The sequence below is a fragment of the Pleurodeles waltl genome, chromosome 7 (genome assembly GCF_031143425.1).
Source record: "Pleurodeles waltl isolate 20211129_DDA chromosome 7, aPleWal1.hap1.20221129, whole genome shotgun sequence".
NCBI lineage: Eukaryota > Metazoa > Chordata > Amphibia > Caudata > Salamandridae > Pleurodeles > Pleurodeles waltl.
In genome coordinates this window covers 89,160,995-89,177,917 of record NC_090446.1, presented here as the reverse complement: position 1 = coordinate 89,177,917, position 16,923 = coordinate 89,160,995, and the positions used below count along the sequence as shown (strand labels likewise).

At 47.0% G+C, this 16,923-nt stretch overlaps 1 protein-coding gene across 1 annotated transcript in view; it reads left to right on the top strand.

The window, feature by feature from the left end:
• The window catches only part of LOC138303745 (tumor necrosis factor receptor superfamily member 3-like), a 109,986-nt gene that overhangs the window by 82,295 nt on the left and 10,768 nt on the right, over window positions 1-16,923 (top strand). Inside the window, exons 5-7 of the mRNA XM_069243123.1 lie at window positions 754-847; window positions 7,803-7,918; window positions 7,999-8,103. Coding sequence (XP_069099224.1) covers window positions 754-847; window positions 7,803-7,918; window positions 7,999-8,103 — 315 coding nt within the window. The remainder of the gene's footprint in view (window positions 1-753; window positions 848-7,802; window positions 7,919-7,998; window positions 8,104-16,923) is intronic.

Sequence of the window (16,923 nt, the reverse complement as noted above, 5' to 3'; positions counted from 1 at the left end):
TGCGCTTATTTTAGCACCAGGAGCTTGTTCATGTTGAAAAATGAACACGAGTGACACCACGCAGTGCACTAGAGTGTGCTGCTGCTCAAGTTGATTTTGCTGTCACTCGAGTAGATTTTCTATTTCAGTGGCAGCTTTCTCACAGCAACGGCTGTCACCATCTGTGTTCGGATAATCTCACCGAGTGCCCTCCTAGCACCTGAAAATCACGCTTGGGGATGCCAATTTTTGCTCGCCCATCAACCATTGGTGAGTCATGTGTGAGAAAAAACTCTGACACGTGGTGGCTGGCTGAAATCAGCTGGAACCCCATGTTACAAGTGTAACACGCAGTAGCCAAAAATCTGCCAACCCCTCAAGCGAAGCGGAATTTAACACCCTCTCCTACAGAGAACCCTTGCCTACTTGTGTGCTGTGCGCTTCTTTCACCACAAGGGTGCGCTCCCATATTTTCTGTTTGTACACAGTGCTCTGCATGCGTTTACTGTTGTATCTGACCTCACCTTTGTCGTACTATGCCACCAAATGTTCCTTACATAATGACAATGCATGAGGTGTTGTAACTTTCGTAAGAGCAATATAATGGAAAAGGAAGTCATGAAATAAACTAGGTGTTGTAGCAACATCTTGGCAATTCAGTTTGCAAGTAATATCAGTTCACAAGCTTTAGATTGTTTCCACTTCAGAGTAACTTGCACCTGGATGTGTACCAAAGCATGTTTTATATTTGGTCTCTTTGTTATTCCTTTGCAGGTACGTCGTCATCCGACACACAGTGCAGAGCCTGCCGGGAGGGGTGGTTTCAGAATAAAACATCCTTAGAGGCCCAGTGCCAGCGGTATACAGAGTGAGTTTGGGGTAATCCCCAAGCAAATAGGCCATTATAGCTGCCAAGTTTTCAGATGGCTTATGCGTGACATTTCCATATTTCCAGTGCATTTATGTGTGACATTTCAATGCTTATGCGTGACACTTTAAGTGACACTTTGGGCCATTTGTACGAACACTTATTCCCATAGACACAGGATGGGTAAAAACCTTTGCTACATCTGGCCTTTTATCCCTACTACTTGTGTTCTTTTGTCCACCTTTCTCATCCCTTTCCTTCGTCACTACACTGCATATTCCCATTGTATTCAGTACATACCTAGTGCTCCTGCTTTTTCAGGTGTAAAAGGCATTCAATTTTATGTTTATTAGTCACATGGTTCATGTGAGACATCTTCTGGGGGTTATGACTTTCTTTAGTTTCAATTGAAAGTTTGCCTTTACACATCGAATGTGCAAAAAACATGCTTCGAGGATGTGTGTCAATCACATAGAATAGGCAATAAAAAGTCTGGACACACCTGCTTGTGTTGACTACTCGTGGTTCAGGGAGTGTGTGCCTCGCATGTGTTCTGCCCTGCCACATTTTCCAAAAAGATTCACTTTGAGACCACTGAACTCCGAGAAGATGTTCCCTCCTCCAGATGCATCTGGGCCCTCTGGAGACCACTTCTCGGACTTCTAGTTACAGTTAAAAGTTTAAGTTTACAAGTCCAATGTGCAAATGAGGCCAATATCTAAACCTGCTTCAGACCTGCAGCATGTGTTGGGTAGGTGTGATAGCTAGGTAGTTTACCATGCACTGATGTAGTGTCCATGGTCTCTTTCTCAGATGCTGGCAGTGACACCTCCCATCCACCCGCTTGGATGCGGCCAGGGCTTGTGATTGGTCTGTGCACAGGCGCAGGAGCGGGAGGCGGGCATTTACCAGATCTGACCTGTTTACCTCTAACACTAATGGTAGGGGCCTGGTCCAGGCAGAAGCAAGTGAGGTGCTGTCCATTACTTCTGTATCGCCAGCATTGGTGGCGGCTTCTCCGGGTTGCTCGGAATACAGCCTTCCTGCACACTGTGATACACACAGTGCTTTAAATGGGCCGGTACTGTCCGGTACTGAGTACCGGCACTTTTTTATTTCTAGAGGGAGCGTACCTGCATTTCTCAAGAAAAACATAATACTTTTCATTGGAGAGTACCGGCACTTCTCAGAAACAAGTAGGTACTCTGACACAGAGTACCTGTACTTCTATTTTTCCATTTCAAGCACTGGATACACATAATCTTAGAGGGTTGCAGGCAGCCCCCTAGCGTCCGAATAATGGGGGTGCTGCTGTCTTTCACCTGACTATGCAGCATTAGTAGTGCGCTAGCTATCTATAGAAATAGCATTAGTTATATATACCAGTTCATACCACAATGTTTCAAAGTGTTGCAGAAAACAGGCCTTCCCTTAATTGAATAGTAATGAATTGACTTAACTTGGAAATATGGAAGGCTGATTCAGTGTTGCCAAGATCTGGACTCCTGGCCTGCAGATCAGTGCATATTTTAGCAGTGAGGTTTTAATTCACTGTGCCATCCTGCCAACTTCCTGCATAGCGCACTCGCACCTCGTGTTCAGCATAGGGAGAGCAGACAGGGAACACTGCCTCCTGTAGTCCAAATATAAACATTACACAGAAAATAAAAATATCAAGCAATGGCAATAGTCTCACATAGCAAGATCTGTGGAATGGATTTTTGGTGGAGATGTTTTCCTCTACAGGGCGTGTAACAAGTAACTGGCCATGGAGACAGGAAGTAGTTAAGCGCCAGTTCAAACTGCTCTGCATCTGCCAAACATCACACGAGAACCAGGAGGCCTTAAATAGTGCCAACCTTTGGATAGTAACTTCTTATGGATAAGCTGTTTCATATTGCGCTTCTTCAGATTCTAAGCGCTATAAATAAAGAATGCTGCTATTACTTAACTTTATGACACTCAATATACTGATCTCAGAAGGACTGAGGGCGGAGTTGGTGGGCCCGGACGCGAACCCCTGACACGTCAATCAATATATATCTGAACAGCGAGTGTTTAAGCTGGTGAGCCATAATGCTGAAAACCGGTGCAGAGACATCACCGTAGGGAAAAAAATACACTCTATAGGTTAAAACATTTGTGTTATGTGTTTGTGGCTTGCATCAACCGTGCACTGATTTGGAAATGCTTCCACGTTGTATGCGTTATCCACAGAGCTCTGTAGTTTTGCAGGTTTGTGCACGAGGAGTTCACCTAGCTTTCGTATTCTGCCCAGAGAGCTTGTTAGGCCCAGGACTGGGCTTGATTGTTGGAACGGTGAGGCAACCCAGGCCTTACATTACAGTAAAAAAAAAAAAGCGAAACAACATGAACTGCCGGTGCTCACCCATCACAGCCACGCCGGCTCAAAACTTTGATAACTTTGTCAAAGGCACGGAGCAGAAGGCTCTACTACCACGACAAGCTGGAAGTGTGGTGGCAGCTTTTGTGCATTGTGGCACCCACATCGCCGGACACACGCTCGACCCTATCTTCTCCGCCAGCAAACACGTCTTCTTCAGCCACACCTCTGCCCTACACTGGACCGACCACAGCTGCGTCCACTTCACATTCCGACGCGAGACCTCCCACCTCCGCACTCAACCCATCCCTCGTCGACAGTGGAACAAGATCCCTGAAGAGCAACTCTTCTCCGCTCTCGCCGCCAACCAACCCACCCTCACCACCGACCCCAACGACGCAGCTCTCAACCTCACAAACTGGATCTCCAACTGCGCTGACAACCTTGCTCCCCTCAAACGCACGCATCGACAGACCAACACCAAAAAACCTCTCTGGTTCTCTGACACCCTCAAAGAATCAAAGAAAACTTGTCGTGCCCTTGAGAAGGCCTGGCGCAAGGACCACACCGCTGACAACATGACCGCCCTCAAGAACGCTACACGCGAACACCACCACCTGATCCGCACTGCCAAAAGGAACTTTTTCACCGACAGACTAGACAAAAACAGCCACAACAGCAGAGAACTCTTCAGCATCGTCAAAGAGTTCTCCAACCCCAGCGCCAGCGCCAACGCCGTCACGCCCTCACAGGATTTGTGCGAATCCCTCGCCACTTTCTTCCATCGCAAGATCAGCGACCTCCACGACAGCTTCGGACACCAGACCCAACCATACACCACTGAACCCGCTTCCCCGGACATCACCCTCAACAACTGGACCCACATCAACACGGAAGAAACCAAATCCATCATGAACTCTATCCACTCCGGCGCCCCTTCGGACCCCTGCCCGCACTTCATCTTTAACAAAGCCGACGACATCATCGCCCCGCACCTCCAGACCGTCATCAACTCTTCTTTTTCTTCTGCTACCTTCCCCGAATGCTGGAAGCACGCTGAAGTCAACGCCCTACTAAAGAAACCTACGGCTGACCCAAGCGACCTGAAAAACTTCCGCCCCATCTCTCTTCTACCTTTCCCAGCCAAGGTAATAGAAAAGACCGTCAACAAACAGCTGACCACCTTCCTGGAAGACAACAACCTGCTCGACCCTTCACAAACCGGATTCCGAACCAACCACAGCACGGAAACCGCCCTCATTTCAGTCACAGACGACATCAGAACCCTGATGGACAACGGTGAAACAGTCGCCCTCATTCTCCTCGACCTCTCGGCTGCCTTTGACACCGTCTGTCACCGCACCCTAATCACCCGCCTACGCTCCACCGGGATCCAAGGCCAGGCCCTGGACTGGATCGCCTCCTTCCTCGCTAACCGCTCCCAAAGAGTTTACCTCCCTCCATTTCGCTCAGAACCCACCAAGATCATCTGCGGCGTACCTCAAGGCTCATCGCTCAGCCCGACACTCTTCAATGTCTACATGAGCCCCCTCGCCGACATCGTACGCAAGCACGACATCATCATCACCTCCTACGCCGACGACACCCAACTTGTACTCTCCCTCACCAAGGACCCCGCCAGCGCCAAGACCAACCTACAAGAGGGTATGAAGGACGTCGCAGATTGGATGAGGCTCAGCCGCCTAAAGCTGAACTCTGAAAAAACGGAAGTCCTCATCCTCGGCAACACCCCGTCCGCCTGGGACGACTCCTGGTGGCCCACGGCCCTCGGCACCGCACCGACCCCCGCAGACCACGCCCGCAACCTCGGCTTCATCTTGGACCCTCTTCTCACCATGACCAAGCAAGTCAACGCCGTGTCCTCCGCCTGCTTCCTCACTCTCCGCATGCTCCGCAAGATCTTCCGCTGGATCCCCGCCGACACCAGAAAAACCGTGACCCACGCCCTTGTCACGAGTCGCCTGGACTACGGCAACACCCTCTACGCCGGGACCACCGCCAAACTCCAAAACCGCCTGCAACGCATCCAAAACGCCTCGGCCCGCCTCATCCTCGACGTACCCCGCAACAGCCACATCTCCGCACACCTGAGACACCTGCATTGGCTCCCAGTCAGCAAAAGGATCACCTTCCGTCTTCTCACCCACGCACACAAAGCCCTCCACAACAAGGGACCGGAATACCTCAACAGACGCCTCAGCTTCTACGTCCCCACCCGCCCCCTCCGCTCCGCTGGCCTCGCACTTGCTGCCGTCCCTCGCACCCGCCGCTCCACGGCGGGTGGGAGATCTTTCTCCTTCCTGGCGGCCAAGACCTGGAACTCCCTCCCCACCAGCCTCAGGACCACCCAGGACCACTCCGCTTTCCGGAGACTCCTAAAGACTTGGCTGTTCGAGCAGCGATAACCCCCCTTTCCCCCCTAGCGCCTTGAGACCCGCACGGGTGAGTAGCGCGCTTTATAAATGTTAATGATTTGATTTGATTTGATTTGGCATGGCTTGTTCAGCGCCTTGCAACCACTGGTTCCAGGGGCATTGTTAGGTGTGACTAATGCATTTTAGTGCATACCAGCACTAAAATGCGTTGGTCTAACCCCTGATGCGTGCTATTTGGCAGGGCTGGGCCATGTCAGTTCCTGATAACTTGAAATTACACATGCTTATCAAAATACTCTATTTTGAATACGCATATTCTATTTAAGTGGAAGGGGTGTGGCCTATTCTAGTGCAACCTTTTGGGGTGGCCAAGAATGCTTGTTTAATGCCAAAGCTGATCTAAGTTCAGTAAAATGGACTGCTACCCACAGGGATGTCTAGTGGTTAAGAATCGTTGGCCCACTCCTTTCCATCCAAGACTTGTGGTTCAGAGGCACGCTTCCTAAAATGTCATTATGTGGAGTTCACCCATAGGGGTCGCCATTTGGTAAGATGTTAATGTACCTTGTACCTTCTCCTTATTCGAAACACTTGTGGCCTATTGGCACTTGTGGCCTATTGATATCACCTTTAGCGCTGTGAGTCACACATTATCAGACACTTGGGCGCTTTCTGTTTAGGGCTTCCTTGAGGAGGCACAGTACTTCTTGTGAAGTTGGTGCATTCCCCACAGAGTTATCTCCCTGCTTGGGATCTGGTGCTTTGTTCCCAAGACCCAGGTTTTCTTTTGTTTTCAAACATGTAATCTAAGTTTTGGAGACCTTTAATTTAGAGCCATCAGAACTTACCTCAAGAGCAGCCACCACATATACAGTTAGTTGCAAAGTGCACACACTAAAAGTAAGGCAGTTATCCTTCTATAAATCAAAATGCTTCTATGAATTAGTTAAATAAATATCAGTAACTGTTTTCAACAAAATGGTACCCTCTGTGCACCTCCTGTGTTTGTGCTTCTACGTGTTTAGCGTAGTGCAATGAGGGACCTTTGAGGTTACAGAGTGAACCCACTGGTGTGGGGAGAGATGCCCGAGGCATAGGAGGCTATTATGAAACTGAGATTGCACACAGGAAATGCCACCAGTGTTGAAATCAAAATTACAAAAAAAAGCTTGGGAGTTTCCAAATTCAGGACCCCAGGGAATGTCTCTGTTGGTTTCAAATTTTACAAGCAGTGTAGAACTGTATGCTTAAACTTTGCTAATTTAAAATAAGACTAATGACTGTTAAACTCAGCATGTGGTTGCGTCCATTTTGTGATTTCAGCTTGCTCAGAGAGATGGATTTGTGGGTGCATGTGTGGATCTCAGTGACTGATTGATTTGGTATTTTGTGCTGCCAAGATGTTCTTTGCTGAGGGCAAAAATAACTTTCTGCTGCTTTGAACCACTTTGCGTCAGCTGGGCGTTACTGGAGAATTACTTGGGTTGATCATTGCAATCACCCACAGGATTTGATGCAAAGTCTGATCTACTAAGATAACCAGATCCACGAAGGTAATGCCTCCAGAAAGAGGTGTTAAGATGAGGAGTTATATTCACGTGTCAACAAATCCCATGGATTGCACTTTGCTGAAGTGACTAGCAGACATCCAATGCATGGGATCCTTGCAAGTTCGACTGGGCTTAGGGATTTCTACTGAAACGGTGCCAGTCCTATCCTAGACGGCACACTCTCGCGCCTGCACGGCGGTGCAAGGCTGTGCATCGTGCGAGGCAGCCTTTTGGGAGCACCAGCGCAGCGGTTGACAGCAGGAGGCCACTCTTAGTAGATATGGCTCTGCGTTGCCTTTTCCCTTTTGTGCTGCACAGCGCAGCTTTGGTTGCTGCGTTGCATGTTTGCTGCAGCATGCTTATTTCTTCATTGTATACTTTGTGAGTGTTTATTTTGATGCACTTTGTGAAGTGTGTGTGGTTGTCATACACAGCGAGTGATCGTGGAGGATCTGATATTGTGTTCTTGTAATTTTTTTGTATGTTTTAAGGTGTAAAGTGTATTCTGTGATTGTGTGTCTTTTGTGTCTGCAGCTGTTAGTTGCCGCGACAATGATGGATGTGTGTCTGCCTCACAGAGGGGCTCTGTGTGTCCTACTGCAGAACCTCACATAGTAACCTCTGTCTGTTCCTGACACCCTCTCTCCCTATTCTGCCTCCTCCAGCTGTCTCTCCCAGGGTCTGCAGGAGATGGTCCCTGGCACTTCCACCTCAGACGCTGTGTGCTCTGCAGTCCCAACAACGAAGCCCACAGTGGTGCCCACCAGGAGCGAGGGATGGAGTAAGTGAACCTGTGTCTCCTTCTCCTGTCCCCCACCTCTTACTGGTAGCCACCCTCTCATATCCACCCTTGATTTTCAGATTATGTGAGCACTGGCATCATCATCGTGGTAGGCTTTCTGGCCAGCACCATCATCATTGTCATCGTACTCCTGATACGAAATCCATCCATCTGCAAAAGGATCGGTGAGTCGCTGTCCGCAAACCTCTGGAGCTAGACTTTGGAAACATGGGAGTTTATCATAGAAGGGACCATGGCAGGGTATGCACAGAGGTTGGACATGGCGTTGCTTTCATCTGGTTAAGGTATTGGAAGAGGTGCATTGATAATGGGACTTAAATAAGCATGCATTTGCTGTGTGAATTTTGTATATCACTACATCCCCCTCCAACAGATCACGGACGAGATTTGTATTTCATTTAATTAATTATCCTTTCTCTAATCTAATCCCTTAGTTCCAATCCCAGTTTTTGTGATTGAATTACTTTCATGTGGATAAATTTATATCTTAACCTTATACTACCCCTGACCCTTATGATATTTGGATTGTTTTCTTAAATTAATAACTCTTATACAAACACTATTTTTTCACGCCTTCGATTTAAAAAAATATATATATATTAAGAAGTTACATTTTATCTTTTGGGGTCACCGCTCCCAAACTTCCCACCTTTTTGTATTTTTAAAAATAAAATGATTAAGTCACCAATATTTCCTTTTTTGTTTGTTTTAATCTCTACTAATATCTTTATAATAATCATGATTCTTAATAGTTCCTATTTTTAAAAGAATACTTTTAATTGTGGGATATTCCTGTGGGGACACCTTCGCCCACTGTCTTTATGAATTTGATCTATGAAATATTAACTCTTAATTTTTATTTGTTTTGATTAATTTAATTAAACAATTCGTCCTTGTTTTAATTTTTTTTTTCACTTTCATTGAATAGTTTGCTACGTCAGATTAATGACTTGCAGTGTAGGCCCCGAGGATATAGTGGTCACGTTGATGTAGTGAACGTGATGCAGTAAACTGACAATGTAGTGGGTCAATGTACGGGAGTTATATAGTTGGGGTATTGCCATGTATGAAGCTGAGACGCGACAGGGTTTGCATGCAGGTGGGACATAAAGTGTCACAAATTGGGCGGGCACATGTCAGGGCATGCAAGCATGGAGTTGTGACATCAGGTCATATGGGGTTCGTACATAGCAGTGCATGCATGTGGATGGGAAATGGAATAGCATGCCTGGGGTTGGGAAATGGAAGGCATGCATGGTTTGGGACATGGAAGGCATGCATGGGTTGGGACATGGAAGGGCATGAAGGGGTAACAGTAGCATGCATATTGATGGGCATTGCAGGGGATTCAGGGTTCTGTGACAAGGCACAGCCTGCATAGGGTCGGGACACGCAAGTGGATATAACATGGCAGGGTGCTTATACATGGTATTGCAGCATTTTGTGGCTTGAACATGGTTTAGATATTGAAGGGTATGTACAATTTTCAGGTTATATGGTATTTCCCTGCTTGGCAGGACATACATGGAGATGGCGTGCACACGGATCATCCATGATATGGTGCAAAGCATGGCAGTGGGACATTCCATGGCAGACTTGGGGTGAAATATTTTGAAGTATGTATGGGAAGGCATGGTGGTGGGACACTGTATGCCAGGCATGGGTGGAATATGGTAAAATGTGCTCTGGGTCGGGACATGGTATGTCATGCTGGGCAAGTGGGCAGGACAGAACCTGTAAGGAGGTAGGGCATGGCGGGGCTTGTGTTAAGGTGGGATGTGGCGTGCATACGTAATACTGGGCTAGCCAAGGTGTTCATGAAAGTGGGACAAGGGAACACATGAATAGGGATGAGGGCTAATGGCCAAATCATCTTTGAGGGACGTAGTAAAGACTGTCTTGGGGTGAGACATGGCACTGAATGTGCATGGTTGGAAGACTGTAGACTATATAGGTGGTGGCACACATCAGAGCTTAAATTGGGTGGGGCACGGCAATTCACATATTGAGGTGCAATGATCCAGACAATATATGGAGTACAGACAGGCAGGACATGATTAGTGGTGCAAAATGACAGGCCATGCATGGGATTAGAACATGACAGAGCATACAAGGGGTTGAAGATTGGAGGTGGGACATGTCGGGGAATATATGGAGGTGAGGCATGGCTCTAACTTTATGGGTGTGTACGAAGAAAGCAAATGGTAGAGCATTTGTTAGCTTTTGACGTGGCATGCAGTGAATGGAGATGGATCAGGACAACGGGTTCGATATTGACTCCCCTTTTAACTACTAGATTGTCTAATTGGTGTTTTTTTGCGATTTTCTCTGCTATTTCCTCTCTAAGGTACTATACTTGACTGATTGTTTGATTTGTGAGATGCCTGAGTTAGGGTACATCTAGCTCTGCAGTCTCTCGTTGGTCCTCCTGAGCCCTGCATTCATTCACCCCTAAAAGAAGTTCATACTTTCCCACTTGTTGGAGTGGGGACAGAAGGGCATGTCAGTGTGCATTTGCTTATATACATCATTGTATGTAGCCAGCCTCTACCTAGTCAGAATCACAGTGGAGATTACCACTGGCTGCTAGACATGTGTACTACCTTTAGGTGCCCCAGAGTTGGCTTTAGGACCCAGAGAAAGACTGAGTGCGAGTTGCACTCATAGATGATCCTCAGTTACTGCCACAGTCACTAAGAACTTTATTTTAATCATCTCTTTCCATATGCCATGGATTTTTGGGGTCTCTAATAACTAGCTTTTTGGGTGAGCGGTCTACTTTCTATTTTTGAACTTGTGATGCGTACATTCCTTGTGGGAATTTTTGTTATCGCTATTGATTGTTCAGAACAGCATCCATTATTTTGCGTTGAGAGTAAGTTGTAAGTAACAGAGCCTCATCCTTGTCTTCCTAAATTGAAAGAAGTGCATTTCCAGGCATCTTCTGTTATATCAGGATGACCCAGGCTGGTTTCTAGAAGGTTAGAGCAGGTACACACATCTCACTTTAAATTCAGCTATCAGGTTTGGTATAACCTGAAATGTCCATGCACAGCTCCAACATGTTCAGTTACAACCATCATATATCAGGTGCAGCCCTAAAATGCTGAGGCACAACCATCATGTATCAGATACCCCACAACTTTTTCAGGTACAGACATTTTATATCAAGCACAGCTCTCATACAACTATCATATAGCAAGCACATCCGCATCTTGTTTAGGTGCAATCATCATATGTAAGTTAGAGCCCCAAATACTCTGTAAGTTTGCAGTGTTTGTGCCCTATTCACATTCCCTTTGACCATTTGCTGCTGCCTTCCTCCTTCAGCGAAAAAGATCTAGTCTGCACAGTTTGCCTGAAAATATAGATTTTGCACAAGAGACACATTGTGGCTTCTTTCCACCACCTCCCATTATGTCATAAATACTGCCCCTTCAGAGCCAGCATTTTGTTTTCATCTGACTTAGGAAGAAGACCTACAGCACTAGCTTGGAGAGACATTTACCAGCACATAGCCATATTACAATACTGTCAGAACCACTTTCCGAGGGCCATAGGGCAGCCAGTGTTTACTTGGTCCAACCATGGGGTTTGAGGCCTTTTACTCCAGACCCGTCTAGAGTCAAAATCTCAGAGTTAGCGCCATTTTTAGGAAGCACCAACCCACCTTTCATCAAATTGCGACAATAATATGCAAGGTAGGCGTTCCCATTCCTAAAAATTATGCAGCCCCCAGCGCCATATTTACCTCCTGATGCTAAAATGACGCACACTAAGGAGGCAGACCTAAAGAATGACACTAAGGCCGATTAGCGTCAAAATTTAACGTCTGGTCAGACCAGGCGTTAAATTGCTGGTAGGCCCATTTCCATAGATGCCCCCCCCGCAGCCCCCAGCATCACCACCACCCACACCACAGGGACACTACAGGATGAGGGAGCCCATCCCAGGTGAGTATACATGCTTGTCTGTTGTGTGCCCCGGGGGCCACTTACATGGGGGCCTCTGGCTGGCACTGGTTGTGTTCGGGATGTCCTGGGAACACTTGTCCTCTGTGGTGGATATTGGGTTATGGTAATGTCTCCTGTCTATACTTAGGAGTCATTTTTTTAGCTGCTTGTGTGACATAATAATGCTAGGCTGGCTAGTGGCAGAATTTCTGCCACTAATCAGTCTAGAGTCATTCTTGGCCCACTACTGCCATTTCTCCAAACACCATGCAGCACTGGCTAGCATCATTTTGAATGACACTAACCATTCCTTAGTGCCATTTTGTGTCTTTTTTTAAATACAGTGCACGGATGGCACTAAAGAATGGTGTTAGCTCGCATTCATATTTTTGCTGCACAACTGCACTAGCGCAGTTGTGCTTCTTTTTGCTTAAATATGGGCCTTAGTTTTGTATGAAAAAGTAGTATTTTGTTTGAACTCTACGCATTCAAAGTAGTATAATGACATACATGAAAAATGACACATTTCCCCTGAGTTCAGGGCGCTAGTATTCTCTGTCCCACCCACTCTTTGTAATGTGGTAGGGGTTAATTCCTATTCACTGGGGTCTCAGTTCAGAGTATGCTCACTAGTATGTCTTAACTGAAGACTCTACTCCGACTTTTAGCAAAGTGGTCAAAAGTGTCTTGGTGCCTCAGCGACCTTAGCCGCTAGTCTCCTGGGGGCTGATAGGCCCGTAGCCAGTCTTACCCACTCCAGCAGCGAAGGAGCTCGTAGTCCTGTCAGAAGGTGCAGCAACGGCGGGCCTTCACACTGCTCTGGTCCAGGTAGAAGAGTTGACTGCATGCAGGACGGGTGCCTGCCATCTCAACGCAGGCTCTCTCTCCTGAGCATAGGCCGCCAGCTGCAGCAGTGACTGGGGGCGCTCTGGTGCTCCTCAAGCCTGATAAGTCTGATGCTCCGTAATGGGGGTGGGTGGGGATTTAGATTGGATTCCGATGCTTCCAGCAGGGATCCAGCTGATATGATGATGCACTCATGCCGTCCGCAGCTCACAGGGGCACTTTGGACAACCCTCGATGCTCAGTAGTGACCCATGGGTCACACGCTTCACATTTCAAGGGCTGCGGTCCAATCCTCAGCAATCCTGGATAGCGGCCTCCAGTCGTGGCATAAAGGTTGCTGTACTGCTACCAGTCAAGGCGCCGGCCCTCACCACATGATAGTCCATACCAAGACAGCTCCTTTTGGGATATGGGGGTCGCCGCTAGGCTCCACACAGGCCTTGGCACTCGTACTCCAGCAATACTTTCACAGCAGCCCTTCATGGCGTACAAGGTCATTGCAACAGGCACAGCGCAGGCTTTGCTTGCTCCACACAGCACTCTGCTCATCACTGTCTTCACAGTGGCCCACACCTGGGCTGCCGACTAGAACCTGCACATGGGCAATGATGCAGTCAGTGTAGCAGTCATCTCCTCACAACTTGCACCAGAAGTCAACTTGGTTGGGCTCCTCAATGGACCTCGCTCCTCTGCAACACTCTCCTCTTCCTCACAGGGCACACTGGTATTGGCAAGCAGGAAGGCACTGGTGCTTCAGGCTCCAGAGAAGATGGTCTTGGTTTCTCTGGGTGATGTCCCCTCACCCAGCAGGGAGTCTAGCAGGCCTTGACCCGCAGGCCTGGTCCCAGCAGAAGCCTTGTAGAGCTTTCCCTCCTCACACAGCCCGTCTGGCTGCTTGGTAGATGACCAACTTTTGTTTTCTCAACCTCCCCTTCTTATAGTTCATTTCCAGACTCCAAATGTGACTTAGGGTCTGGATCTTTGAATGTTTATGTTTGGATTCTCCTTGTGAAGTACACCCTTCTCTTCTCTCCCTCCTCTTGAAAGGCAACCGCAGGAGAGACTTCAATTTCTGATAGTCTCACAACACAGGCCATGGGAGTGACTAGAGTTCACACCTGGATGGCAGCCACAGTGATATGTGCATCAGAGGCGTATGTCCCTGGCTCGCAGGCCTACTTTTTATGATTCTCTTATCCGCCCCATCTCTCTTCCTGAAATATCTCCAAGCCCTTTTCGTGTGATATCTCACTGAATCAAAGAGCAGCCTTTGAAGTGTATTGGGTGAGTCTCCCTCTCTCTTTCTCGCCCTCTCTCTCTCTTGCTCTCTCTCTCGCTGCTTCAGTGTGTCGTACCCAGCTCACAGGAATGCAGCAATGCACAAACTAGTCTGGGGGAATTCCTCTACTCCTCTTGTCTTCACTAGGCAGGCCTGAGCTTCTCAAAAAGGAATCCAGTGCCCTCAATGTAATGTACCATTACAGGCACGCTTACACTCAGTGTATGCTCACAGAGCATACACACTAACCAGTACTGTTACCTCCGTGCACTGTGCCACCCTATGCACACTTACATTCAGCACACACATTTATTCTGTACGCACTGCTCAGTAATGTAGCCTTTCTGTATTCTGCTGTGGTGTGCTACTTGCAAACACACACACTGTTAACACACACATTCACCATTCGTGCACAACACTTCATCGTTCATGTATTGTACTTTTTGCAAGCACACATACACACAGTACATGTTTTCACTGCACAGTACTACATTTCTAATGTAGAGTATTCCTCTCCGGTATATCTACACCAATTTCACGCAGGCACTCATACATCCAGCGGAGATTCAACACTCCTGCGCTGCGCAGCACTTTACATCTAACTGATGTTGGCCAATGGGGAGTTAAGCACACAGCAGCTGAATTTTTAAAAAAGGCGAGTGAACCTCTCGGCCTCAATCCAGTGACACAGGTATTTTGGCACCACTGTGCTCATGCTGCTTCACTCCTGGTGAAGCCTTCCACCACTACTGGGGTGGCACTTTGGATGCCCCTTCCGGTCCATCAATACTGCAGTCCGTGAGACAGGTCTTTGTATAGTGCACGTGCATGATCAGCCCTTGCCTTTCACAACAACGATCAGCATTTGGGATCCAGACAGCAGTACAGTTGGCACTCGGGCAGTGGTGGACATTCATAACTATGCAGTGAACGTTTCCATCCCAACAAGTACTCTGTTGGAAAAAGTGATGCAGGGAAAGTCAGTGGTGGAGAGAAGCTAGAGTGGCCTAAATCACAAGCAGAAGGTCCAGCTGGCATGGATCTGGGTAGTGGATACCTCAAGGTTCTAAGCCTTCCCTGGAATCATTAAACCTGATGATAATTAGCCATTCCTAAACCTGGCGCAGTGTGAGCCGCATAGTGTCAGATATGTGTGGGACTGTGCTTGTTGTTCACCGTATGCTGTCCCTTCACCCAAGTGACCCTGTGGGAGCGTTATCACCTCCCTCAGTTCGAGGTGCCCCAGTGATTTTCCTTTCAACCTTGTGTTGGCGTCCATTGGCTGAGGGTGCTCTCTCTAATGCCATAGATGTGTAAACCATCTCTCTCTGACATATGATTTTAGAGATATCATATTTTAAGGTGTAGTTGAACCTACTTTGATGCCAGTGTTCTTGAGGCTGCTGGTAGGAATCAGTGAGATGTAAGGATGCCCCCCTCACCAAAAGTTTAATCAGCATCTCCATTTGTGATATGTAGGCCTCTAATGTTGGTTGTAATAGGGACCTTACTGCAAGTCATAAGCCCATGCCTACCACCAATATCAACACTGTTGGAACATTGACCTTTGAGACCATTCAGAGTTGTAACTTTAATTTTGGACTAATTTAATTTGTCAATGATAAACGTCTGGGTTTGGAGTCCTAGGGCCAGATGTACGAAGCCTGTTTGCATTTCTGGACAGGCCAAAGCGATATTTCTGGCCGTTATTAAATGCAAACTGGGCTTTTCTAATGTACAAAGCCCCTTAAGGAATCACAAATTGTGATTCCTTCTCTGTAGAAATCGCAATTTGCGATTCCCAGAATAGAAAATGCAAATAGGGATTTCCTATTTGCATTTCCTATTCTGATGTGCAATGCATTTTCAAAATGTGATTTGGGCATTTTGGAGATGCAATTATCACCGGCTTGAAGTCGTGGTAACCAGGTGCAATTAAAAAAAAAGCACACCAAGGTGCTTTTTAAAATTGTAATAGAGCACACATATGCTACTTACGCATATGTGTGCTCTACAGGTGCACCCCTATTTTTGGGGTGCACCGGGGGGGAGGGGTAGATTTTTCCCATTGCCATATCTGGTTTTGCATTTCCTAAACAGCAGTTTCTCAATAAGAAATCGCTATTTAGGAAATGCAAAACCGGCCTATTGACTCAAATGCAATGGGATTTCTTAATACTAATTTCCTAATAGCGATTCCTACTTTGTAGGATTCGCTATTAGGAAATCTGTATCATTGTACATAGCATTTTGCATTTCCTATATAGCGATTTCTATGAAGTAGCTATTTAAGAAATGCAAAATTGTATCTTCGTACACATTTTTTTTTTCAAAGCAATAGTTTTACTGGATGTTGAACTTTTTCAGAAAGATCATGATGTCAAGCTGTAGCTGTACATCCAGCCCAGAGTAATCCTTGACTGCTATATCTAGCTATAACTTGGCAGTCAAGTCTACAAAGGAAGTAACTTGAGTATCAAATTAGAGTACAACAGTAATTGAGACGCAGGGTCACCAGTGGTAAATTACTACAACCACTAGTTAGATTGCCCAGTAATCAATGAATGTCCAGATTATCATAGAAAATGCCTCAGTCTTCTCATACCTTAAGGTTACCTCTCTAACTAGCACGCAAGAGGACTGGCAGCTGGAAGCAGTAGGGTCTTGAGGTATAGACTGAGGGCTACTGGCGTCCATTGGGTTGTTGCGTGCATGCTTGTCTGTCACACTTCGCCTACACAACATCGTTCACCTGCTGCCCTCAAAACAGAAATGGAGGCAAAATCCAGCATCCTTTCACTTTACAAGTGTCTCACAAGGAAATATTTCTGCATGTTTTTGCTCAGCAGTAAATAGTAAGCTTCCTATGTACTATAAATGGGAGGTTATGGAATGGGGAAACTACA